We start from the raw sequence: 25,950 nt of genomic DNA, 5'->3' as shown, positions 1-25,950 counted from the left end.
CACTACAAGAGACTGGAAAATTATAACCTGTAGAGGGCGAGTAATGATGCCAACCATTACACTTGGTGTCAGATTGCTTCCAATTTTAGATTTCTTAGAGGTTTGGAATAGTCGCATGTAGGATAAGGTATCTAAGGGATGGGACCCTGTGGAAGTTTGGATGAGAATGGCCACCATAGGCTCCTGTATTTAAATGCTTGGTCTCCAGTTGATGGGACGGTTTGGGAAGGATTAGGAGACGTGGCTTTGTTGACAGAGGTGTGTCATTGAGAGAGGGTTTTCAGATTTCAAAAGCCCACGCCATTTCTGGTTAGCTCTCTCTGCTGCATGTTTGTGAATCAAGATGTAAGCTCTTAGCTACTGCTCCAGTGCCATGCCTGCCTGCCTGCTGCCAGGCCTTCCTCCATCATGGTCATGTACTCTCCCCCTCTGGAATTGTAAGCACACAATAAACTCTTCTGTAAGTTGCCTTGGTCATGGCATCTTATAATAGCAATAGAAAAGTAACTATGACAGACCCAAAGGTAAGCATAAAGTTCATGCATGTTTGTTTCTTTTCTTTCTTTCCTTTCATTTTCTGCACCGCCTAATAGTTTTAGTGCACTTGTATTTTGATGGTGGCCTATTATTTGAGGTCAGGTATGGAACTATCTGTTTGTGGAGTCATGCTAGCATGTAAAATATTTCCAATTTGGGTGTATTTTGGATTTGGGAATTTTAGATTAAAGATGCCCAACTTGTAACTGTAACCAAGACGGGGGAATATGGACAAGATAGAACAGTGACACAGAAGTGAGGGTTGATTAATACAGGTCTAGGCCTACTGTGCGTCCAGCATACTACCCTAACCTGCCTTGGGTTCCTCTGATGTATTCTCCTGGCAGGCCCCAGCATATGTGGGTCCCTGTATTCCCAAACCAGTACTGCAAGATAAATAATAATAGATAATAGATGGATAGTGTCTTAGTTAGGGTTTTATTGCTGTGAAGAGACAACATGACCATAGCAACCCTTATAAAGTCAAACATTTAATTGGGGATGCTCCCTTACAGTTCAGAGGTTCAGTTCATTATCATCATGATGACATACAGGCAGACATGGTGCTGAAGCTGAGAGTGTTACATCTTACAAGCAATAGGAAGTCAACTGACAGCCATACTGAGGAAAATGTGAAGAAAAGAGACCTCAAAGCCTGCCCCTGCAGTGACACACTTCCTCCAACAAGGCCACACCTCCTAATAATACCACTCCCTTTGGGGCTATTTTCTTTCATACTACCACAGATAGATAGGTAAATAGATAAATGATAAGTAGATACATAATTGGTAGAGATATGATATAGATATAGCAGATATAGATAGATAGATAGATAGATAGATAGATAGATAGATAGATAGATAGATAGGTAGACAGATAGACAGACAGATAATAGGTAGATAGATAATAGGTAGACAGACAGACAGATAGATACCCACCATAAGCATTTAATTGCTTGATAAACAACATGCACAAAATACTTTTTCTTTCTCTGTTTTTGATCAATTTCATTCAAACACCAAGTCGGCTCTCAGTCCATACAGTACACGAGCTGGCTTAGGCTATGATAAGAGAAAACATTGTCGTGGAAATCATGACAATTGCGCTGGTGCAGCATGTCGCAGTCCAAGAGCATCCTGTGCAGACTGTCACATGTGGGCCAGTGATCGGCTGGACAGGGGTTCTTCGTACACTTCACCACCTTTTCTCACCAACAGGAGCAGAGCTTCCTGGTACCGATCCTGGGTTCCTGCAGGGAAGTCCACACAGAACTGGAACCGGAAGCGCCTGTTATCCTGTGCTGAGTCCTCTCCTCCCATCAGCTCTCCTGCTCAGCACATCCTGGAGTTGCAGTGGACTTCACCTTGCGTAGCTCCTTTCAAGTGATCTGATGATTGGGCAGCATTTTTGCATGCGAGGACTTGGAGAAGAGTTGTGGCAGGACACACGCGCCTGCTTCCCAGTGATGGCAAACCACACCGGCTTGCCAAGCACTACCCCAGCGTTCTCCACACCGTTTGTCCATCACCGTAATTCCCACCTTCCTGCAAGGTCCATGCAGGCAAAGTCCACTGAAGTCAAACTCTTCTCTGATTGGACTGTATGATCCACATGGTGACAGCAAGCTCCAGAACTACCTGTCCTCTATTAAAGAATTTGGGGAGGGCCTCCTTTAGGATACAGATTTTAATAGAGGCCAAATTTTATTTATTTTATTTCTATAAAAATGGGGCCGAGGATAATGAGACATATACAAACACATGCACACAAACACCTGAATTGTCATGATGGCCAGTTTCCGGAGTGTGGCTACGCCAATGGTGGGCAATTTTAAGCTGCTAACATAATGTCTCTGATTGATGTGTACAATTGCCACCACTTTTAGTGAGATTTTACAGTGAGCTAGAGACCTTTTTAGACTCACTGAATCCTTGCACGTCGCTGTGATAAAAATGGGGATAATATGAACAGCTGCCTCACAATGCTTGTGGGGCTTGAAGGAGGTAAGACACACGTCATGGTCTACAGCAGTGTCTGCCACACACACAGCCATAATTATCATTCTCCCTTGCCTGTGAAGCAAATCTCCACTTCACAGATGGCAGGAGCCCTGCCCTGGTGAGCATGACTGTGGATGGAGCCAAGACCCTGAGCCTCCAGCTGGTCCATGGAAGAGGGCAATGCTACCCTCCATCTTTTCATCCTAGCCTCTGATTTCCAAGACTCCCCTGAGACTGATGCAGTGGTGAACTCTAGGAAGATAGAAATGCTCCTAAAGTGGGAGGACCTTCTGTAATGGAAAGAACATGAAACTAAAAAGAAGAGTGTGAAGTAATTAAGCACAGGACATCCCAGACTGCCAGAACGTTAGCCCTGGATCACATCTGTAGCACCAACACCACTAGTGATGTTCCATGGGCCAGGAAGCTCACCCCTGGTTCAAACCCTACAGGACACCTGGGAGATGCCATTGACACTGAACTCCCAGGGAGGATGCTCTGGGCTGAAGGCAGGTGACTTTCTTCTCACTCAAATCAAAGCACTCCCAGCCTCATGACCCCCTGTCCCTGCATGTCAGACTGGTCTCTGAAAATAGAAGGCAGGGGTCTCAGGATCTATGCATTGCCTCTGGTGTATGTGTGAAGCTGACTGAGCTCATCCTGCACAAGAAGCAAAGTCTAAGCACTTGTGGCACCAAGAACTCAACCACAATAGATGCTTGGAGGAGGGGAATGGGCATCTAAGATCTGACTCCAATGGTTCCCAGGTGAGGGTCCCGGTGAGTCAGGCTCCCTTGTAGCTGCTTCTCCACAGCATGCAGTTTTACTTCTCAGTCCTCTCAAAGAGACTGCAGAAGGCCCAGGACAGGGGCACACAATGGGAGCCTGTTTCTGCGGATGCTCTAAGACTCTGTAAGAAAGAAGCAGAGAAGGAAAAATGTCTAAAGATCTGCTTTTGTTTCCTACACTCACCCACTCCAAACATTAACTTCATACCAACCTCCCACTACATCTGAGGACCACAGGAAGCCCTGGGCCATGCAGACAGGCTAAAGACAGTGTATCTGCACTAGCTGGGGCCACAGGGTGGCCTCACAGCCTGTCCAGTGTGTCCTGTGCAACAGTCAAACACCAAGGGTACCAAGGGTGGGATTTCTTTTTTCTGATTTGCATTTTCTGCCCTTCCTTCCTTCTTTCCTTGCATGCTTGCTTCTGTTTGAATAATAACTTGAGGCCGCTACATAAGTCGGGAAGTTCAAATCCTGGCCCTCCCTTTAATACCTGCTGGAGCTAGCAACCCTCACCACCTCTTCAACACTCTCAGCACAGCAGGGCTGTGACCTCAGGAGAACTGAAGGCAGGTAGGAAGACTGTCACTTTCTGTATGTTTCTTCCCTCCTCACAAACACACGACAGAAGCTATTAGAGAGAAAAGGTTTAATCAGGCTCGCCGTTCTAGAAGGTACGGTCCATGACGACAGGGAGAATCTGGTGACTAGAATGACTTTGTCCACGGTGGTGGAAGCTGGCAGCATGATTTGTTCCCATCTTATCAGACAGATCAGGGGCTGGAACCAGAAGTCCATGTCACTTTCAAGGCCTGTTAGCCAGGCCATAGCCTCAAAAGTCCCGCAGTCTCCCAAAACAGCTCCTCAACTGGGGACCAAGGATGGGCTCAAAGACATGGGCCTGTGAGAGACGTTTCACATTCAAACCATAGCACCTTCCCATCCTCTGATTATGAAGTTTCAGCAGGAAGACAGAGCTGGCCAGTGTACAGCCTCGGGGATCTGAGCTCCACTCAGTGTTCCCATCATCTAAGAGAAAAGATGGCGATTTTGCCATCTAAACTTGCCTACAGTCCTGCCAAAAGACTCGGAGGGGTGTGGGGGGGCGTGCTGAGCAAAAACCTTCAGAAAGTCCTTCTGGCTTACTCCTTCCACATATTAAGAGATTATAATGCAAGCTGGGCAGTGGTGGTGCACTGCTTTAATCCCAGCACTTGGGATAGAGGCATTCAGATCTCTGAGTTTGAGGCCAGCCTGGTCTACAGAGTGAGTTCCAGGACAGCCAGGGCTCCAGAGCTACATAGAGAAACTCTGTCTCAGGGGAAAAAAAAAAAGATTATAATGCTGTGTTAGTGAAGCAGTTTAATTCTGGGATAGATTAACGAGTTGAAATAGTCTGAGGGCAAACTAGAAAGTCTAGGATTGGATAAGAAGCAAGACGCACACCACAGTAGAAAAGACAGTTCAATAAATATTGTTGGTAGAGCTGGCTAAGCATGGGGGAGGGGAGAGTCAAGCAAACCTCTGTTGTGCCTTTATATAAAAGATGACAGATAAAAGTAGATATTCAAAGGAAAGGAAAAATATCAGCAAGAGTAGGAGAAGAAATGTGAGGTAATCTTTGCATGTGAGCAAAGCCTTTAAAATGGAGGCAGAATTGAGAAGTCACAAATAGAAGTACCAACGAGGCTGACAGTAAAATATTTAAATCTATACAATAACACTAAAACGTCAGAGCACAAGTGAAATGGTGGGCAGAGTATGAGCAAGAGACTGGCATGCAAAAGGCTTAATGCAGAGACCAGACTTGCAGTCCACAAGTCAAGGCCAAAACCGCAGTTATGTTAATGAGCAAAACCATGGGCAGGGGTGTAGAAATGAAAACCTGATGAAGGGGCCTAGTGAAGCACTTGCTCGGTTTACACAGGTCCTTTCTCTGCACAGGCAGAAGGAAGGGGGCCACGCAGGCTGTAGGGCGTTCTAGAGCACTACTCACAGTGGCTAGGGAATTGAAACCCAAATATTGGTCAAGAGGACTAATAGCTTAACATTCTCAGCATTGCAACCCCTAGCAGGCATTTAGAAGAAGTGAGATGACTCTCTATGTTCAGAGGCAACAGCTTCTGAGATTTTAAAGAGCCTGGAAAAGCAAGAATAGAACGCTGTGTATCATAGACTGTGTTTGTATGTGGGCGACAGGCAGGGTCGTGTGTGCATTCACCGGTATATGCTCTACTAAGCAACTCCTGTGTGTCAGGGACCGTTCCACACACTATGGATGCAGCAGTGAACAGAACAGACAAACCCTCTGCTCTTGTGGTGTGTCATTCCATGAAGGAGAAGGACAATAACCATAAGTAGAACCTATGCTGTGCCACACGGTGCAGAGATGTGGAGAAAATGACTGTGTGAAGAAGAGCAGAAGCAAGGCAACTCTCGATGAGACGCTCAGAAAACAGCCCCGGTGAGCAGCACACGTGGGCGGAGACTTGAGGAGAGTAGCGAAGAGAACCAGGAGGCTGGAGGAGGGTTCTAGAAGGTTCCGAAGGAGGGCAGGTAGGAAGGCCTGGGGAGGGAGCTTGCTGGTGTGGATGAGGCTCAGCAAGGCCTCAGGGGTTTGAGCAGAGCTACTGAAAGGAAGCTGAGAGAGGTGGGGGAGGTGAAGAGCTGTTAGCTGGACTCTCACCTCAAGGGTGTGTGAAGTGATTTAAAGTTCTGAAAATAGACTAAGAAAAGATGCACATCAACCCGTTAATGATGGTTGTCTTTAGGAGGCTGAATAGGGCTGAGGGTAAGGCAGGTTGGGAATTCCACTGTGTTATATTTATTGGTGTGTGTGTGTGTGTGTGTGTGTGTGTGTTCATGTGAGTGCATGTGCACATGTGTGTCAGTGTCTATAGGGACCAGAGGTGAGCATATCTCAGTCACTCTCCACCTTATCTTTCAATAATATTTTTATTCTTTGATTTTTTTTCATACATCTATAGTGTATTCTGATCATATCCACCCAGCACTACCTCCCCCTCCAGCTTTCCCCAGTACTCTCCTACATCATCCCCCTCCCAACTCCATGCCTTTTTTTTTTTATTAATAATCTCTTGAGTCCGATCAGTGCTGCCCATATGCACAAGGAGGTAGAGCCACCCAACGGGGAAGGGGCTACCTGAAAGTCTACCTTGGTTTTTGAGACATCTCTCATTGGACTCAGCGCCCACTACGGGGCTAGGCTGGCTAGCCAATAGCTCCAAGGGTCCACCTGTCTCCACACCCACACCCTAAGCCCAGCCCTGGAGTTTCAGATGCACATCCCTGGGGATCCATGCTCACACAGCCGGCAATTTACCAACTGAGCCATCACCCCAGAATGCTTCTTTATCAAACATATACACTTGTCTCTCCTGTCTGTGCCTTGAATGAGCTGACCTTACCTCCTACCTGTATTCGTTAGCCATAGGACAGAACAAATTACTGTGAGGTTAAACTACTTGAGACAAGCGCTTATCTCTGTTTCTGATGGCAGCCGCTTCACTGAGTGGCTCTGATACAGATCAAAGCTGGAATGTGCCCAAAGACCCTCAGGTTGAAGGCTTTGTCCCCGTCCCTAGTACTGCTGAGATTATGAGGGTACTCGCTCATCAATGGGTTAAGCTATTGATGACTTCACAGCTCATTTAGCCTGGTTGAAAGAAGCAGGTCATTGGTTGTATGCCTGTGAAGAATGTATTTTGTCCTAGAGATTTTGAAATCAATCTCTTCCTCTCTCTCTTCTCCTCTCTCTTTCCCTCTCCCCTCCTCCCTTCCCTCTCTCTGTCTTTTGACCACCATGAGGTACTAGTGAGCTTCCTCAGACTCAGAAGCAACCGAACCAGCCTGTACTGAGACCTCTGAAACTGTGGCCAGAAATAAACCTATTCTCTTCTCAGCTTGCAAAGGTATTCTGTCACAGCTACAGAAAAGGTAACTAATACATCTCGCTGAGGGCTTCTCACAAATACAGAGTAATCACTAGCTCAGGTTGCCCCTGTAAACCACCACGTGGGTGCTGGGAACCTAACCTGCATCCTCAAAGAGCATCCAATGCTCTTAACTGCTGAGCCAACTCTCCAGCCCCGCGATGCTGTTTTTCTAAGTGCAACACCTCCGTGTGCACACACTGATACACACACAGAAGACAGACCCTTCCTTACCCTTCCACACAGAGGGAAAGTGTCTCCTTCCAGAGCTCTGTATAGTTGCAGACCTGTTGATTATACAATTCTAGGGGCATCATCTACCCCGTGTCACTCTCAATTTGTGTGTTTATTGAAACAATTTTTCAGCCCATGATCAAAAAGCCTTAATTAAGGTACAATCCAATTCCAATTCTAATATGCAACATTGATATGTGAGATCAGATCCCAACTGGAGCCCTACCTCAGGAGTCCTACAATCCACCTTACACAGCCCACTGCCAGTCCTAGGACTCAACGCAGAGCCCTTCATATCCATAGGTACTGGATCCACATCCAACTCTCCCTTGTCTACCCCCACATAAGCCTTCAGTCCAAATCTACGAGTTCACAATGCTTCGGGCTGCATGGAGCTTCCTGCAGCTGGAAATGCTGATAAATGCGAGTTCTGCTTCTAATCAGGTCAGAATCAGAACGCCATGCCTGCCTGCTGGGCACGTGTCCTGGTGGTGGCTGCACCATGTCTTCTTTGGAGGGGCTGTGATCTGCCAGCTTGAGGAGGACCCAGAGTGAGGATTGTGGGGCTGGCATTGTGACGGTGCCCACGTAGTGAGGCTGCGTGTCTACGGAGAAAGACTGAGGCCCGGATGAGTGGTTCATTCCTCTACGTGTGGGAGCTTGCGGTCTGACAGGTCTCTGAATCCCAGAGATGGGTTCCCCCAGTATCTGTCCCTCGCTACTGGCATCAAGTGAGAAAACTGAACACGTTGTGTGTCCTTCCATATAGACATAGCCCTTCGTATCCATAGGTCCTGGATCCACATTCAACAGACTCCATAGGCAATATTTTTAAGAATATTTTAAAAAATACTGAACACCCAGAGCCTTGTGTTGTTATTCACCAACCACACAGAAGAGTAACATTTACATAATCTGACATTATCATGCTTATAACCGAGAGGTGATATAAGTATAATAGAGGACCAGATAGAGGCCTCTGCTCCGCTAAGCCATTATGGAGCCCCAACTGCTCTGTTATGGTAGATGGGACGAGGTAGGCAACCGGAAACCCCCCGTTGAGTGTTGTCATTGTCCTTTCCAGGTCACAGAACTAGACACATCTTAGGAATAAAGCATCAGTATTAGCAGTGGCATTGTGTCTGTGATGGAAAAATAAATGAAGCTATTAGTAGGAGAAAATGGGGTGTAAGTGGCTACAACATCTCTAAGATTAACAGAGGAATTGCAGGGTGGGGTGGGGGGTTAGAATTTACATGGATGTACTACTAAGTTCCACGTTCAAGGTGGAGCTTGTCCTCAGCAGACAACAGAAATCAAGCTTAGGTTATGGCCGCCTGAAAGTAATCCCATCTAGGAGCAACTAGGATTCTGCTGCTCTTCTCCCAGGCCTTCAAGATTTGGCCTTTATACCCTGTCGGGGCCATGCTTCGGGAAGCTACAAGGGCCCCAACGGCTATGTTGAGGTAAAGAAAGATAACTTTTTCTAGGAGGGGATAGGTGGCCAGGGCGACACGTTTTGTCAAATATGCAAGCATTTCTAAGAGCTTCGCTGGAAGTGCTTGGGAATTTCCTGTTGCCCTCAGGAAGAAGGCTCCTATGCCTGAAAACTGAACATGAAAACAACATGCCCTCCTCAAGTTTACAGAGGTCAGAACCCTCTTGGCCAGATTGTAAGAAAACCTAAGCAGCATCATTTTATTTTGCAATTACAAAAAAGACAATGGAGATCAAAAGACAAGAGGAAGGAGAGCAGAAGGTAGACACTGAGAGAAGGAAGAGCAGGAAGTAGATAAGAAGGAAAGGAAGGAAGAGCAGGAAGTAGACAAGAAGGAAAGGAAGGAAGAGCAGGAAGTAGACAAGGAGGGAAGGAAAAGAGCAGGAAGTAGACAAGAAGAGAAGGAAGGGAGAGCAGGAAGTAGATGAGGAGGGAGGGAAAGAAGGAAGAAAGGAGATGGGAAGGGACAGGAAAAAAAGGAAAGAACCACAATGGTAATGTCAAGTTTGAAGCGCACCCCAGGCTCCAGGTACAGAGACCTGGAGAAGCAGGCAGGCTGCAAGGTTCCTGTCACAGAGAAGACATGAAGGACAGGACTGGCCCTTTGGTGTAAGAAAACAAGGGAAAAGGAGGCTGGACTCTGAAGGACACTGGAGGCTGGGGCCTGGCACCTTCCCAGGTCTGGAGCGAGCACTCAAGAGCCCTCAAGGCCTCCTTTGCTGCTGCCCAGCCCAGGCCTCCAGGACAGAAAATGAGGCAGAGAGTGAGCCCTGGGACAAGCTGCAAACGCTTGGCCCTTCCTCTGTCTTGTCGCCAGGAGCAGAAAGTGAGATGCTCTCTCGGAAAAGTCAGCCTGAATTAGGGATCAGCTCCATGGTGCTACAGAAACAAACATGGAAACCAGGGCTGGCTATAAACCGAAGACAGCTTTGCACAGTTTGAAAAACTCACCCAGCCACGAAAATTCAGTTTGGCCGCAGCTTCGACATGACCTCACTCTCTTTTATGAGCAGCTGTCCTGACACTAATCCTGCCTCCTTCCATAATCCCCTCTGCCTGAGGAAGGGCGGTCACGAGCCCTCAGCAAATACACTCTCGCAGCGCCCTGAGCTCCTGCACAGCACGCCTTCCCCTGTGCCGGGATGGTATGCTTGTCCAGCGTCTCTACCACAAAAATAGAGTTCCATGTCTGCTGTGCCCACCCCGGGCCTGGCACGCTGCCTGGCACAAGGAAGCACTCGGCACGCATTTGCTGGATGCCTGTCAACGTGCTGCGTTAGGGTTGTGAAATTATGTCCCTTCTGATAAAGGCTACAGAAAAAAAAAATATAAATAAACTTGGAATTTCGTCACACGGGCTTGAGCTGGTCCTTTTTAAAGGAACAGAATAACCGGATGTTTTATGATTCTGTGTCCCGTGTTCCTTCTATTTTTCCAGGACCCTAAAAAGAAAAAGCACATAAAAAGGTGTCCGTTGTATACTTTGCTCGAATAATAGTATTAAGACGAGGAGTAAACTCCACAGCAAGGCTGCCTCTTCCTGCCTGCAAAAAAGAATGTGTCGTTTACCAGCCTCTTGTCCCTGAAGAACTCTCTTCTCAGGACTTCAGTGTTTGAGTCGTAGGGCTTGCTCTTATAAACACCTTACTTAAGTAATCCTTGAGCACCAATTCCGGGCCAGACCACACACCAGACTCCAGGGGGGAAATTAGGAGAATATGGCCAGGCTTGTCCAATACCTGTGGGGTCACAGGCACAGAGCAAGCTGACCACGTGAAGAAAGGTCTCAAATAAAACTGCTTTACAATGTACCCTGAGCTCAGCAGGACTGTCACTGATAAAATCCAAGGCGGTCTGAGGGCAGGGTAAGTACTAACTACAGAAGTGACTCCACGCTGGGTGTCGAAGGGCTGGGGGGCCAGTCAAGGGCCTCCTGCTTCAGTCATCACCCACTTACCCAGGTGAGCATGCCCCGGGATTCGGAACAGTAAAATGGATACAGACAGGTTCCGATGAAAGTGGGAACAGTCAGCCACACTGAGGCCGGTTTCCCCCCAGCCGCAGCTGGCTCTCGAATCAACTGTTCTCTACGAAGAGCACGCCCATTTGGCACGTCTGCAGAAACAGTGCCAGGAGTCAAGTTCCCAACTTGTCTGAAATTCTGGGCCTTCTCGGGTCCCTCTATCTACTAAAACTCATGGGTTGCTCTGGGTCGCTGAAAAAACTGAACACAGACAGGAAGTGGATGCATGCCTTACGTAAGCTGATCTGGGCCCTCGGTGAAAGAACTGCCTAGAAACGCCAGAGGCGGGGGTAGAAATTTTTATTGCCTCTGGAATATAAAGTTAAGGTCCTGCACTTGGCTTGTGTACCCACAGGAGGTAGCTGCACGTCTACACTTCTCACCCTGTGGCATGGAGAAACCAGTCACGGTTAGCGTGAGGCCCTGAATGTGGGGTGGCATAGAATATGGGGTGATGTAATTCCAGGTGTACCTTCCTTCTGTGGCCTTTACCAGAAGGGACATAACTTCACACTTAACTTTTTCTCTTGTTCCATGCTTGCAGTGCGCTGCCAGGAATCCTACCAATGTGCGCCAAGCGTCAGGGCCCCGGGAGGACACGGTAATGCAGGTGCCCTGTACTGCCTCCTGGCTCTTCCCAAGAACCCAGCTATGCCCTACAGGTTTAGCAATGTCACCCTGTGATTTCCAAGAAGTTGACTGAGGCCCTGGGTCCCTCAGATAAGGGATATGGGCCAGGGAGGAATAGGAGGTAGGAAGAGATTTTTTCAACAAACAGAAACTCAGCTTTGAGCTCCAATCAGGTTTCTGTTTACTTCCCTTCCCCAACACCCTTTCTGTGGCTTTCTCAGTCTATGTTCTCTCTGCCACAGATAACTTGGGGCCTCTAAAAATGTGCCCTTTGGTCTGTACATACACGGGGCGTGGGGGTGGGGGAAACATGAGTTAAAGCCGAAAAGAACCGTGTGGTGTGGATGGACCCGTTTGCTTGGACACAGCTTACAAAACATTTTATAATCTTTTTACTGCTGCTGCCGGCACACAGAGGGAGTGGCTGGAGTGCTGGGGTGCGCAAGCCTTGTTCTTTATCTCCACAGATGCATGGTCAGTAGCTGATTGGGATTCCAGTGCAGGGACCTGGTCTCTATCTTATGCTGGGTCCTCTACTTCCCAAGACTGCTTAGATCCCTTGAAAGAGCCCTGGCAAGGCCCAGAAATCATCTGCCTTGAGTTATGTTCTGCCTGTTATATTCTCCATATCCTAAAGAGGGAAGCTACAAAACTGTATGATAGTTACCCCTCCTGCATAAGGATGCTGGACCACAAAAGAAGAGGAGGCGCGCTGAGCATGCCGCATCCGCCTCGCTTTAGCATGCCACATAACATATATATCATGTCTGCTTAGGTCCCGCCTCTACCTCCCATTCCAGTTAGAGAGATCTCAGGTGACCCCCAAATGTCTGCTTTGCCACACCCATAATCAGGACCTCTGCTCTGGAAGTTGCCCTGAAGATTCCTGCAGCCTCTTATCAGTGAAGCAAGCCTAATCTCCATCAAGATGAGTCCCCGGCCCCCGGTTAAGGAAGCTCCAGAATGTAGAACTGCTTGGTGTCCAAAGTGAAACTGACCAGAGGCTCGGCTAGGCCGCAGAGGTTAAACAGCAACTGACACCCGTTTGGAATTCGCAAATGGTAAATATCACATTGTGCCCAGGAAGCCAAGGAATCTGTGTAAAACGGCTGAATGAAATGTGTCAGAATGTGGCCTTAGTTACCAGCAACACAGACGGCTGACAAAGTACACATTCTGGCTCGACACAGACTACAAAAGCAAGCAAACCCTCTGCAGCAGAAACTCTGCTAAGAAAAAAAAAATACCTCGTACAGAGGAGTTAAATGAGAAGAGGCTATAGTTTGTGCAGCATCAGAGAAAGCCAGTTCCTTCTTCAAGATTGCCATTCGCTTGCTCAGAGTAACCTGAGATACTCCGGGATTCCTTGGTTTGAACAAGCAGATAAGGTTACGTGGAAATAATCCACATTCCACTTCATGCATGCCCTGCCTGCTCCGGATGGATGTCAGGGTCCTGGAAAGGATCCATGTTTATTTCTGGAAACACTAGGCATGAACAAAGCTGGTCCCAACAAGTATGTTCTGGGCTTTCCCAGACCTGGAGATTTCAAGGCCGTACCTAGAACAGTGGAACCTGTGTTCTGGTGGGCTGTGAAGCCAAAGACATCTTCTCTTGGTCTTAGTACTCCAGGGCCTCCGAGACTTTAGTCAAACCATCCTCAGAGGAGGACTCACTGGTCCTCATCCCCACAGCCCTCAGCAAAGTCTGAACCAGTGGACACATCAAAGCATGGCACACTGTAAGTCACTGAGGGTAAGGATTGTCTTGCACCCAGTGGCCAAAGCTTCCTTACACACCCAGCTAGTCCTGCTCAGTTTCCTCCCTGGGGTAATTCTTTCCCAGCAGCAACCCCAATTCTCCTGTAAATATAGCAAGTGGCCAGACCCATGTGTCCCCAACCTAGACTTAAGCTGAGTCCTCCATTTCAAAAGGAATTGATTTTTTTTTTCAGTCTTAAAATTGCCCCGTGAGACATTGCATGCCCAAAGCTCAGGCCCTTTCCATCAGGGCAGAAGCTGTGCATGACATCCCTGGCTCATGTTGTTACACTGGACTGAGAATGAAATTATGCTAAATTGTGTAGCTAAAAATCAACTACTATAGAGTGCATGGTTAAAGAATTAAACACAAAGAAAACGAACCTGAAATGCCTATGAAATGCCACATCACTTTGTCCTTAAAGGAATTAGGAGAAATAATCACAGTGATCTCAGACCCCTGTTAACATTTAAAGAGTTGCTGTGGCCCACGTTCTCCCAGACGGACCCGGGCAGAAATGCCCATGAAGGGATAAAAGAGGTTTTTGTGGTTTGGTTTGGTTTTGTGTTGCTTTTTGTTTTTAACTTGTTTATTTGGAGACGGGGGTCTATGTAGCCCATCATTCTCCTGCCTCAGTCTCCTGAGTGCTTGAATTACAGATGTAATTACCACTACATCACAGTCTTTAGATAAAAATTGCCCTTAGAAGAATTCTTTTGTGTCTCCAGGACACAAACTGTACTTATTGAGATTCATGGGGAAATAGCTATGGTTTGGCAGAACTTATACTGGCCGAGGGTGAAGACCCCAGGATTGGATTGGGAGCTTCTAACTGACTAGTGTTCAGACAGACCCTGCACAGGAGCCAGAGACTAAACACCTGCACCTGTGAGTGATGCCAAGCGTTTACAGTCAAGAGAAAATGTGTTGCAAGGAGAACCGGGCTTTTTCACAAGGCAGTTGCAATGTTAGTACCTCACACCCTGTGCACCTGGCGCTGGAGGAGACGGGCACTAGCTGCCATGAAAATACACCGAAGTCTGGGTAGGGTCATCCACGATAACAGGTAAACCCAAACAGGAGGCGGTCTGCGCCTGAAGACAAAGCTTGGTGACTTGGTGACCGAGGAGGATTTACTTACTTTGGAGCCAATTCAGAGCATGGGTGGGGCCATTTCCAGCTGTCACCTGACAAGTGACATCTAGTGTCCAGCCCGGAACTCACCCCTGAATCCTAATCATTCCCCCATATTCACATCGGTTCTGCTTCCCAAGAGAAAACAGAGTACAAGAGAGTGTCAGCCAGATGTCTCCGTAGGTGAAGATGCTTGCTGCTGAGTCTGACAACCTGAGGCCAGTCTCCGAGACTCACATGAGGGGAAGAGAGAACCAACTGCCCCGAAGTTGTCTTCAGATCTCCCCATGTGTGCCACGGCACAAGCACCATGGCACACTCACCATGGCACACTTATACATGTTCACACAGTAAAGTAAAAAATATCTTCTTTTTTAAATGGAGGAGAATCCTCCATTTCTCAGCACACACACTACACACACACACACACACACACACACACACACACACACACACACACACCATTTTTGTAATCCCTCTAAGGGAAAAGCACTCCAATACCAGCCTCGGGAGCCACAGGGGGCATTAGAACCCCACTGGTAGTCACTGGGCTAATTTTCTGTTGGCTTCAAAGATCATCCTCTTGTACTGCATCTGCCTGGGAGATGGTAGGGCCGGGAATCAGCTGACAAGTTCCTCCTTATGCCCTACCACGCCCTGCCCACAGAGGGCGCTAGCAGATGTCTGCATTGTTAGAGGGGGGAGAAAGAACTCACTCGCTGCTTCCTGATGGTTCCCACTGTCCCCGTCCCCTGGGATCCCTTCCTGCCTGCCACCCAGGCAGTGGCAATGCCTTCCAGCATTTGAATCCAATTTTTGAGTTTTCTACCACTCCCTGAACCAGCCTCACAGATGTGATACCAGGGGAAGAGGAACCCCTTCTCAGAGGTGGGGATGCCACCCTGCAGGGGCTCTCTCCTCAGCACGGAGTCCCTAACACAAGCTGGGCCAAACCCCCTCGCCCACCCGGGAAAGTCTGAGCTTCCCTGCACACCTCTTCCGCTGCCGGCCTCTCACTTCCGGTGACTCCAGGGACCGCACTGGTTCCCCACAGGAGCTTCCTCTGTTGATAGCTGGATTCTCTTACCTTTCTGGCCCCTTTAGTCACTGGGTGTAAGAGCCTATCAAATGGACTGGTAAAGTCACCGCTGTGGTTTCTGTCTGCTGTCTGGGTGTGGGCAAACACGTGCAGTTGGGCCTACAGCAGCCCCACCCCCACCCCAACCAACTCCAGTGTTGGGGTTGTCTACCCACCCACCCACCCAGAGCCCACTTTCTGATAAGGTCTCTGTCTGCCAAGCGGTGTAGAAACGTGAACAAGCGCACATTTCAAAGACATGGTGTAATTTGTAGCAAATGGAGGGTGGCTGTTGTACATCCTCAGGGGACGGCTGCAGGGCTGGCTCTTGGTTATCCTTTGGCATTTGTCTCCTTGCTGTCCTGTAGCAAGCCATATGGGAGCTTCCTCGTCGCAGGCCTCTTGGAGAAAATGATCTTGTTGTAGTTGAACGTGGGACCCTCTCTGGCTTCCATTTGCAGTTGCTCGGGTTCTGGGAAGAATATGGGACTCACGTTTGTTGCCGAGAAATGGTCCCACGTGGATAGCCTGGATCCTGACAGGGCATCCTTCAGCACGAGTTCCGAGAACTTGGAGGACTTCTTCCTTTTCAGCATCATGAAGCTGGTTTTGCTCTGTTTCACGGACTTGCGGTTCTCCTCAGCTGCGCGCATGCACTCCAGCTCGCGGACTCGGCTCTTGTCAATGAGCCGCCTGACTGCCAGGGAGGTGTGTGTGACGTAGGCCGGCCAAGGGCTGTGTTTTTCAAGTAGTGTCAGAGGGAGTTCGGTGTTTTCTGGGTGTTCCACTGGAAAAGAAATGCAGTGGTCTAGAAACACTTGCACGCTCAGTAATTCACTTCATCAAAGAACTCCCGGGGTCTGGGACCACAGTTTGAAGTCTCCCCTCCACCCACCCCCACCCACCCCACCCCGCCCCGTTTATCTAGTGGGAATAAAACCAATCCAAAGATAATAAACCGAATGATACTCTACAGACTATCAATTAAAGAACAGCAGAATGCTACTAATGAGAGAGACTTGAGTTGAGCCAGGCTCACTTTTGAGTGTTTTTATCTAAGTGTGGGTTTGAGCCCCAAATTCTATTGTCCTCAACTAAATGTCTGCTTAGAAAACTGTTGCAGGACTGTCCTAGAATGATCCCTGCGTGTTCACAGGAGGTCCATTCCAGAGCCCCCCACGGTTACCGACCTCTGTATGTGTTTAAGCTCCTTATTTAAAAATGCTGTGTGCTGGACATGGAGATGCGTACCTGTGAAATCAACACTCAGGAGGCTGAGGCAGGTGGGTCACAAGTTTGAGGACAGAATGAGCTACACAGACGATTTTTTTTTTCAGTAGGAAAAACAGGATGCAGTATTTGCATAAAACCTGAGTAGTCGTCCTTTGTGCTTTGAAATTACCTCTAGAAAACAAAATGCTAGCACAGTCAATGCTGTATGAGTGGTTATTACACTGTGTTGTGTAAAAGGCCCATGTTTGAGACCCAGCGCTGCTGAAAAGAGAAGCCGGGTGTGGCAGCTTAGGCCTATAACCCCCCCCCAAACTTAGTAGAAACAAGTGCCTGAGGTACATGAGGAACTGCCAAAAGAAGACGGCGCGAGGGGGCGGGGGGGGGGGGGATGACACATAGAAACAATAGCAAATTAGGTTCAGGACTTGGAGCATCAGCCTACTCCACCTGAAGCAGCATGAACCTTGAACAAGTGTCTCACCCTTTCAGAACTCTGGTTGCCTCGTTAGAGGCATTGCCTGATTAGAATGAGACCACTTTCCGAAGGCTTCCTTGCAGGTTGGCAATGACTTGCATCCAACCCTTAGCAGCTGTGTCTCTGGACCAGTTACCTTCCAGCTGTGTCTCTGGACGCGTACTGTTTCCCATCCTTACTGCGTCTTGTGATGTAGACTTTCTCCCTATTTGACAAAGGACAGAACTGAGGCTTGTAAGTTAGTACAGCGTCCTGACAGTGGCTCTGAACTCAACGGTCACACGTGCCTCCCTGTGCCTGCTGTCCGGCTGTCCAGAAGTGCTGATGTTTGAGACCCCCGTGGGTGGGCGCGTTGACGAGAATTCTACCTACCCGTTTGCTAGTTCCTTAGCAGATACCGAGTCCTGGGCAGGACAGGCCTTCCTTCTCAAATCTTGGCCATACTCTGGGTACCAGAAATGACAAGCACCTCCCCTGCCCCATTTTCCCTGGTGGCGCATCCTTGCCCTGGTTTTATAGCCTTAGGTCATTCCAGTGGGAGTTTGGGAGGCAGAAGAATTAAACAAATTCATCTTGCCATCTCTAACCTGAGTTCAGAAGAAAAGACAAACAAGCGTGATAATGGGTGATAGTCAAGAGAAATAGTTCCCAGCCCCATGTTACTCTCCAATACTTGAAAGTATTAAGCAGAAATGTCCAGGAAAAATTAACTCATCAGTTTTTATATCATTATAATTTCCTATTTTATTACTAGCTATTATTACTAGTTTCAGTGAGCCTAATTTATAAACCTCATCATGGGTACTCATACATAGAAGATATGGAGTTTATTGCTATACACTGTTTCAGGCACTCATAGGTGTCTTGGGACACATCCCCCTGGGGAACAGGAACTACTGCACACAGCTATTCCCATGCTCCTTGGGGGACATTGAGCAGCTGGAGTTTGTCTGGGAACAGATCTATCACCAAAGAATGTGCCATGTATTCCACTGCCTGAAGAACTCACCTGGCATTGCCTTTTACCAAGTAAGACCTATGGAAGCTCCAAGTATGGCCTTGGATGTCACCTCCTCCCCAGCCCTTCCTTGTATCCTGGAAGCAAATGCAAAGATCTTCACATGACTATGGCAGAAGCAGAATAAGCAGCAGCCATGGCGTCTGCTAAGTATGTTGTGTTTTCTACCAGCTCAACAGCAGACTCCCTCTCCCCATGCCCTGACTCTTCCTGTATTCTTCTGCTCCGTTCTCTCTCACTGTTAAGAGTTTTCTTTTTATCACAGGTCCAAATGGCTTTGGGAAAATGTGAAAGCCAGGGCCTCCTAAAGCTGACCTGACAAGTGATCAGTAGCCACCCTGAGGATCCTAAGTCCTGTGGTCTGTCCCTTCCGGGAGAGCGGGGTGAGTCCCAATTCCCCATTAGTGTGGCCCTGCTCCAGCTCCCTACATTGCCATGACCAATCCTTCAGGAGTCCTGCTTTCAGATCTCCTGGCTTTACAGTCTGAACACTGGGCAGTCCTGGAGAGTCCGGGTCTGGTTCCTACAAGTACTGCAGGGCCCCACCCTCTGACTTGCACTTCCCAGTCTGCAGCTGGGACAGAAGTGGCAGAGATGGTCAGGCAGCTGCCAAGAGACACCTAGGGGGTCCCTAAGGAGGGGCAGAAATCGGAAAGCCTTAATGTTGTATGTGCTCATGAAGATGGAGGACTTGGTGGGCACCATGGTCAGTGATTCTCAGCCTCACTAGTCCATCTACCTGGAGAGCTTGCCCAAGCAAGCAGAGGCTGCAGATCAAATCCAGGTCCTCACACTGGCATGGCTGGCAGGTTACTGGCTGAGGAGGCATCACTCCTCTGCCCCATGAATTCATTATTTATTACTCAGATTTTCCATCTCTGTGGCCCTTAAGTCTGGGGAAGGGTCATGGAGCCTTTCAGCCCTCACCCGCCAAAGACCCGTGAAAACACACTGCGCATGATTTTTAATGCGTTCTTGGGGGTTGTTGGTGTTACTGGGCACCACAGCCTGAGAACTCTTGGCCTAGGGTCAGTGCTTCCCAATTCTGATAATCCCGAGAATAACCTGCAGAGCCTGAGCCTGAGCCTTAACCCCCAGATGTTCCAATCCAGTGGATCTGTTTGGAGGACCCGAGAATTTGCTTCCACAAATACCTCCAGAGGATGATGATGATGCTCTCGATGCACGGACCACACTGAGTACCTCCCTGTGCCCAGCATGAGCGGTTGGTGCCATTTCTGTCAGCTGCAGCAGAAGTGAGCTGTGGTAATGCCAACCTGCTCACATGTGGACCACCCACCTCTAACATAGGAGGGGTCCACATTTCCACACCTTTTGTCCTCCCAGTCAAGGAACTGTTATGGGATTTGAGTAAGCCATTAACAGAAACTTTAAATTCTGATGTTTTCATAAAATAAATTATCCATGAATTTCAACACTTTATTCAAAACACCTACACATGATAGTATCCTGGAGATTTGTTCATATTAAAAATAAGGGGGGGGGGCAGGGAAAGAGAAGACAAAAGCCAGTTTTTGTCAAACCTTTTAGATCCAGGTCTTGTAGGATTCCCCACTGAGTTTCAGTGGCAAGGCACTTTAAAAAATAATATCAATATAGTTTTTCGAGGCTCCAGAACCAATAATGCCCAGAGAGTCCTCTAACCTAGAAAGAGATACTTGGGATAATTTTAAAGTAAACTTTAAGGCACCTTAGTTTTCCTTCTAAGACCAGCCCCAGGTTCTCAAGCTTTACAGTCATCCATCCCAAGTTTCCTCCAACAGAGAGCATCCAAATGGCCCCCCAGCTCTTCCGGTCCACCTCCAGTGAAAGAGGGACTCAGTGCCTGATGGTGGAAACACACTTGGAGATGGTGATATTTAGGAGACTGGGAATAATTCCTTTCACCCTTGCTTCTAAATTTCTGATTAATGAATCTGGAGCAACCATGGAGCCTGGTTCCTATTGGATACTCTCCTAGCACTACTGTGCTGTGTCACCCAGTGCCTCACACTGTCTCACCGGGCTTCTGTGCCACAGCACAGAGGGCAGCAGGTTTTTCTCATACCTGCTGCAACAGGGACTGGGAACACTGGAGAAAACCAGTGATTGAGACAGTCTCAAAATGCATGGGGAGGACTTGTTGAAAACAACAAGAGATAAATAGTTGACATAAGTCCGAAGACAAGCGGTGGCCTTTCACGATCTCCTTCCAGTCCAGCACAAAAGGTTCTATTTTGTCTTCCTGTAAATGCGATGCAAAGCCACAGTCCCCAGACAGAAACAGCATTGATGGGAGGGGTGGGAGGCCTCGCTGAAGCAGCTTGTTTCTCCCACAGACACCAAGGTCCATGTTCAAGCAACTGGGTGTCCAAGGCGAGCGCCCCCCAGTTCCCGCTCAATTTCTCACCACAACGTTTTTAGAATCTAGTCTGAGATGCTGAGTTCAGACTCAAAGGAGTGACGCTGTCCTGGAATGTGGCGTAATGGTGGCAGGGATTGTGTTCTTTAAATTGTTAGGGCCTCTGTTGTTACTAATGAAATGAGGCATCGTTGAATTGCTGCCCTGCTTCTCTGAGGGAGTGTCTTCATTAGGGTTTCTATCACTGTGATGAGACACCATGACCAAAAAGCAAGTTGGGGACAAAGGGGTTGATTTGGTTTACACTTCCATATCACTGGTCATTGTTGAAGGAAGTCAGGACAGGAACCCAAACAGGGCAAGAACCTGGAGGCAGGAGCTGATGCAGAGACCATGGAGGAGTGCTGTTCCCCATGGCTTGCTCAGCCTGCTTTCTTATAGAACCCAGGACATCAGCCTAGGGATGGAACCACTCACAATGAGCTGGGCTGTTCCCCATCAGCCACTAAGAAAATGCCTTACAGCTGTGTCTTGTGGAGACATCTTCTCAACTGAGGTTCCCTCCTCTCCGATGACTATAGCTGTATCAAATTGACCTAAGACTAGCCAGCACAGGGAGATCTAGTTGTCTTGAGGTGTCTGGATAGTGAAATGCTTCTAAAGCAGCACAATTCAGATTTTCTGCACATTGGGAGTACTGCAGATCTTTAAAACTATGGTGCCGACTCTCATTCCCAACCTTGGGGTTTGCCTGGATGAGAGGCAGAGCAGGAATTAAAGCTTCCCAGAAGGGCAAAGGCCTTGAGGAAGGTGGGTAAAGGGAGGCTGGATTTGATCAGCACGCTATTATATAGTTGTATTGAAATATGCCATCGAACCCCATTGTTAGGCACAAATAATACATGTGCATGTATTACTTATTAACCAAAACACTTTAAGAGAGTTAGCTTTGACTGTAAACTTGACACAGCCTAGAGTCATCTGTGAGGAGAACCTCAACGGAGGAACGGCCTAGATCTAACTGGCCTGGAGGAAAGTATGGGGGTGGGTGTTGTCTTAACTTGCATGGGGGGCACAGCCCACCAAGACAGTGTCATCCCTGGGAAGGTGGTCTCGAGCTGGCAAGAAAGCTGGGTAAGTATGATCCCAGGAACCCGCCAGCAAGCACTCCTCTGTGATTCCCGCTTCCCTCAACGATGGACGGGTAAACCAAATAAAGACTTTTGCTTGGGGTCAGTATTCTCTCACAGCAACAGTGATGAGGTGCACACCAGGTGATTCCAACACACAGGAGGGCTTAGGACTGGATACTCGTGAAACACTGTCGATTTCTCAGGTGACACCAACTACCTAGAGACAAGACCCAGGACCCAGAAGGCAGTCTATGTCGCCAGCTTTCTTTCTGTGTTTACGTGCTGTGTGCTGTAAGTCAGTGTCCTTGAAAACACTTAATGGGGCCACAACCATGTGCCAATGGTGGATGGACTTCAGACAAAGGCGGAAGCAAACCAGTGGCTTAATAGCGCTGCAAATGAGGGAACAGCGTGTGGACGGGATTCTCCAAAACCCATTACCTCACTCTCTGTCTGCCACAAGCTGGGCCCTTATCTCAGGAAACCATCTTACAAAAGGATTTTGTGGTTCCAGGCAGGATTAATGGATTAGTACATTGATACAAGTCAATTCCACACAGGCTTTTGCCCTGACGCTGTAAGATAGTGTATACTCATGAGTGAGGTGCCAGCTTGGTAAGATGGTGCCTGAATTGTGTCCCATAGGATGTAAGAATCTCTCAAGATGTTACTAGGCACTGTTTAAGAAGAAGCGGGGAAAGTCCAGGACAAGGGCCACCCATACAGCTCTAGAGGTTATGTAGCCTGAGAGCCACCGTTTATAGGATCCATTTTATACAAGATAGCAGGCATATGGCCAAGCAGGTTTGTTAAACGGCACAGTAAATGCCTTCCCAGCCGTACTTCTCGGGGCTTGTTATATGTTGACCTGCTTTTTCTGTCTGCAGGGTGAACATGCAGAATAATTGCCTTTGACATGTTGATCATCCATTCATTAGACAGGGAATCTCATGGAACTAGGAATCAATGAAACATTCACGTGGATTTTTAAACAAGGTCCTTTTCTAGCCTTCAGGATTGCATGCCTCAGAGAATGCCTCATTGTAAGAGCACAGAACAGTAAAGATGCTCAAGGGGTAGCCCTATCCTTACTACAGCCTTCTGAAATCCTCCCCAGAGGCCCCCAGAGCTATCCAGACATAGAAGAGCAAGCCAGCATGAGGGCCCAGTGTTTCTCTCTTTCCCACTGTTTGCATGCTTATCTCGCTGGGCTCATTTTCACCCTCTTTCCCAGGGCTGTCCCTAAGTCTCGTCCTTCTCGGGAGGAGACTGGTATTCTCTCCCAGGCCTGGGACAAAGGCTCATCCCCCCTCTGCATTTTATCTTTCCTCAGCTGTCCATTTCCTTCCCTGCCCCAGTTCTTTTCTGCTGTCTGGCCACTGCCCATTTACTCTTGGCAGAGGAGGAAGCTGCCATTAAGAGCAGAAGTGTCTTGGAATGCTGATCTCCGAGATGTACCAGGGTGGGAATCGACTCAGTGCAGTGCATGCATCCAGGGGCTCGTCTCCAGCCACAGTGACCTTCGGGGAGCATGCCATGTTCCCCTGTACAGAACAAGGCCCCTCCCAGGGTCCCTGCATCTCACACCTGGAGGAAATGTTGAGGGCACGTGAGACCAGCTTCTGCCTTGTCACCTGCCCCATCCCATGAGCACCCCCTACCCACCCCAGTGGGCTCTGGAGGAGGGGCATACAGGAGAGTCACTAGATATGCTGAGGAGCATCGGGAACCCTAGAACTATGAAGACAGAGGGGTGGGGAGGGACAAGTTGGTCTTTCAGGGAAGAAGAACATTGTCTGTTCCTCTCCCTGTGTGTCAATGCATGGTCACCTCCTCTTCCTCTCTCCACACACACTCTCAAGAAGAGAAACAAGGTCATAACTACACTCTCTTGCAGATCAGCTTTGACAGTGCTAAGTTCTGGCATGGACCTCTTTTGGAGGAACCAGAGATCACTACTCCATTTGGGGTGTTGCCATGCAAACCTCATCAATGCTGCCCATCTTCTAATAACCAGCCTGCCATTCCTGAATCCCACCTACCATATATGGGAGGAGCTACGCTTCTGGCTAATACCACTATAGGATACATATGTTCTCTAATGATTAATGTCATAACTTTCCAGTGCTTTGTTTTCCCAGCATGGAAACGGAGTCTGCGAATCTGCAGACACACAGCATTTATTCGTTTCACGGAATCCACAATGCACGTCATATACTGTACTGAACAGCGTGGGTCCTGCATTCGCTCAGAGCCCCAGAACCAGAGTGCATTCACACATTCACCTCTTGCTCTGATGTCTGCCCTTCTCAGTGTCCAGGATCTGCAAAGCAGGTTTCCCATACTTACAAGAGACCAAACAAGACTAATATATGCCATCGTGTCATCAGAAAGGAAAGCAGAGAAGCCTTGTACTAAGTCTAAACATATCCCATCAGCCAGTCTGCAGCCAGATACTGAGCAGAAGAAGACATCAAAAGCTGCTCATCGCCCTGTGAGGAAGACAGACTGCCTTGGATGGGGAAGGGAGAAATGGAATCAGGAATCAGGAAAGCAAACTGATTCTGCTGAATCCCGAAGGACAGGGAGAGTGATGGCCAGATCTCAGTCTTAATGACAGCCCTGGTGTCTTCCCTCTTCCTCCCACAGGCAGACACTGCTACTGTCTCCAAACGATCTGCTTTCTGCACATGAATTGTTATGCTGAGCTGGTTGAGACAACACTTCCCAAATTCCCTACCGGAAGAAGTTCTGAGCATTGCACAGCTCTCGGGAACAATCATGAACCTGAATATTATATTTATTCAAGAAATACTTCATCTAACACACTGTTCGTTTTGAAAGATGTAATATGAAGACCTATTAGGTGTAAAGCGCATGTGGGCTGTGTTATCTATACATCACATTCCAATTTTAAAAATAAATCTCTAGAACAAATCAAGCAGGCACGAAGGAGCCTTTCTACTTTTTCCTGCATGGACATTTAGGGTAGACTTGCACACTAATCAGCTAGTCAAATAGGAAAGATATGGAGAAACAACCCGAACAGCCCATACTTAGGAAACCAAACATGAAAAGATTTAGGCAGTCTGTGCCCAGAGACCCCCTTACGGCCGGACAGCTGGCTCCTGAGCAATGGAGCTGTGAAAATGCATGGCCGCACAATGACTAATCAATCAGAAAGAGGAAGTCCTGCTCCCACTGGAACAATAGGGCATTGTGAACCTAGAGAACACACGGGGAAACAGCCAGCATTTCCCAGGGCTGATCTCAATCAGCGGCTCAGGCAATCTCCTCTCAAATGCTCAGAGCTTAGGAATGGGGGCCAGGAACCCAGACTTTGAAGAGAGTGACTGGCACTTGAGACTCTCCTGGAAGCAAAGAGTTAAGGTAATCACCCACTCCTGTAAGATTCCATTATTCTATTGTTATTGACAGCTGGGTCCCAGTTCATGCCAGAATGTGATAAAAGACTGTATTACAACATGCACTCAACTCGCTGGCCACAGGTGACTCCAAATTATGATTGATTCAATCTCCCCGTAGTTGGGGGTGAAATGGCCCACAACTGAACAACAGTCCAAATTGTCATACTGAAAACAGAAGGGTTTGCACATTGTCACAAATGCCCTTCATGCACACCCAGCAATAACTGTCACCCTAACACGACTTACAGAATAGAAATTAAACCAAAGGATGATGGAGCACTTGGCAAGGCAGGCAAGCTCAGATCAGGAACCTGAGCATTGTGCAAACCGGGAAATGGAGTGAAGTACGTGGGGTTCAAAGCTGTGTGTAAACTCTACCTTGTGAGTAAAGTACTGTATTGCTTTGCATCTGTGGCCTGCCACTGTGGTCACTAGAAAACTGTGAACAGGAAGTAGAACAAATTGCCAGCCCCTTAGGAAAGCAATTTGAGACGCGTGCCATGGGGAAAAAGGCTATATCTCTTTGTATGTTTCCCAAATTTAAGTATATGCTTTGTCAAAAGCATTTGTATGGGTTCTTATAACAGACATTATATATCAACATTATATTAAATTTGAATGATATTTTTTTAAAATCTCACAATCCTAATGTTATCATGCAACTC

The 25,950-nt window shown here is 48.0% G+C and overlaps 2 protein-coding genes across 6 annotated transcripts in view; both read right to left on the bottom strand.

Annotated features, from left to right (window-relative positions):
* Positions 1 to 1,881: 1,881 nt before the first annotated feature.
* Tvp23c (trans-golgi network vesicle protein 23 homolog C) overlaps positions 1,882 to 25,950 on the bottom strand; it is a 126,624-nt gene continuing 102,555 nt past the window's right edge. For both annotated transcript variants that reach the window (XM_076542611.1, XM_076542612.1), the window contains exon 7: positions 1,882 to 2,043. In XM_076542611.1, coding sequence (XP_076398726.1) covers positions 1,897 to 2,043 — 147 coding nt within the window. In that variant the 3' untranslated portion in view covers positions 1,882 to 1,896. The remainder of the gene's footprint in view (positions 2,044 to 25,950) is intronic.
* Cdrt4 (CMT1A duplicated region transcript 4) overlaps positions 15,886 to 25,950 on the bottom strand; it is a 30,975-nt gene continuing 20,910 nt past the window's right edge. For 3 of the 4 annotated variants that reach the window (XM_042282197.2, XM_042282199.2, XM_042282200.2), the window contains 2 exons: positions 17,481 to 17,549; positions 15,886 to 16,423 (listed from right to left, as the gene is read on the bottom strand). In XM_042282197.2, the coding sequence (XP_042138131.1) occupies positions 15,969 to 16,423; positions 17,481 to 17,549 (524 nt within the window). In that variant the 3' untranslated portion in view covers positions 15,886 to 15,968. The remainder of the gene's footprint in view (positions 16,424 to 17,480; positions 17,550 to 25,950) is intronic. The other variant, XM_042282198.2, reaches the window with a different exon arrangement.

Source organism: Peromyscus maniculatus, chromosome 8 (genome assembly GCF_049852395.1).
Source record: "Peromyscus maniculatus bairdii isolate BWxNUB_F1_BW_parent chromosome 8, HU_Pman_BW_mat_3.1, whole genome shotgun sequence".
Taxonomy (NCBI): domain Eukaryota; kingdom Metazoa; phylum Chordata; class Mammalia; order Rodentia; family Cricetidae; genus Peromyscus; species Peromyscus maniculatus.
Note: the sequence above shows the minus strand (reverse complement) of the source record. Positions and strands in the feature narration are given on the sequence as shown.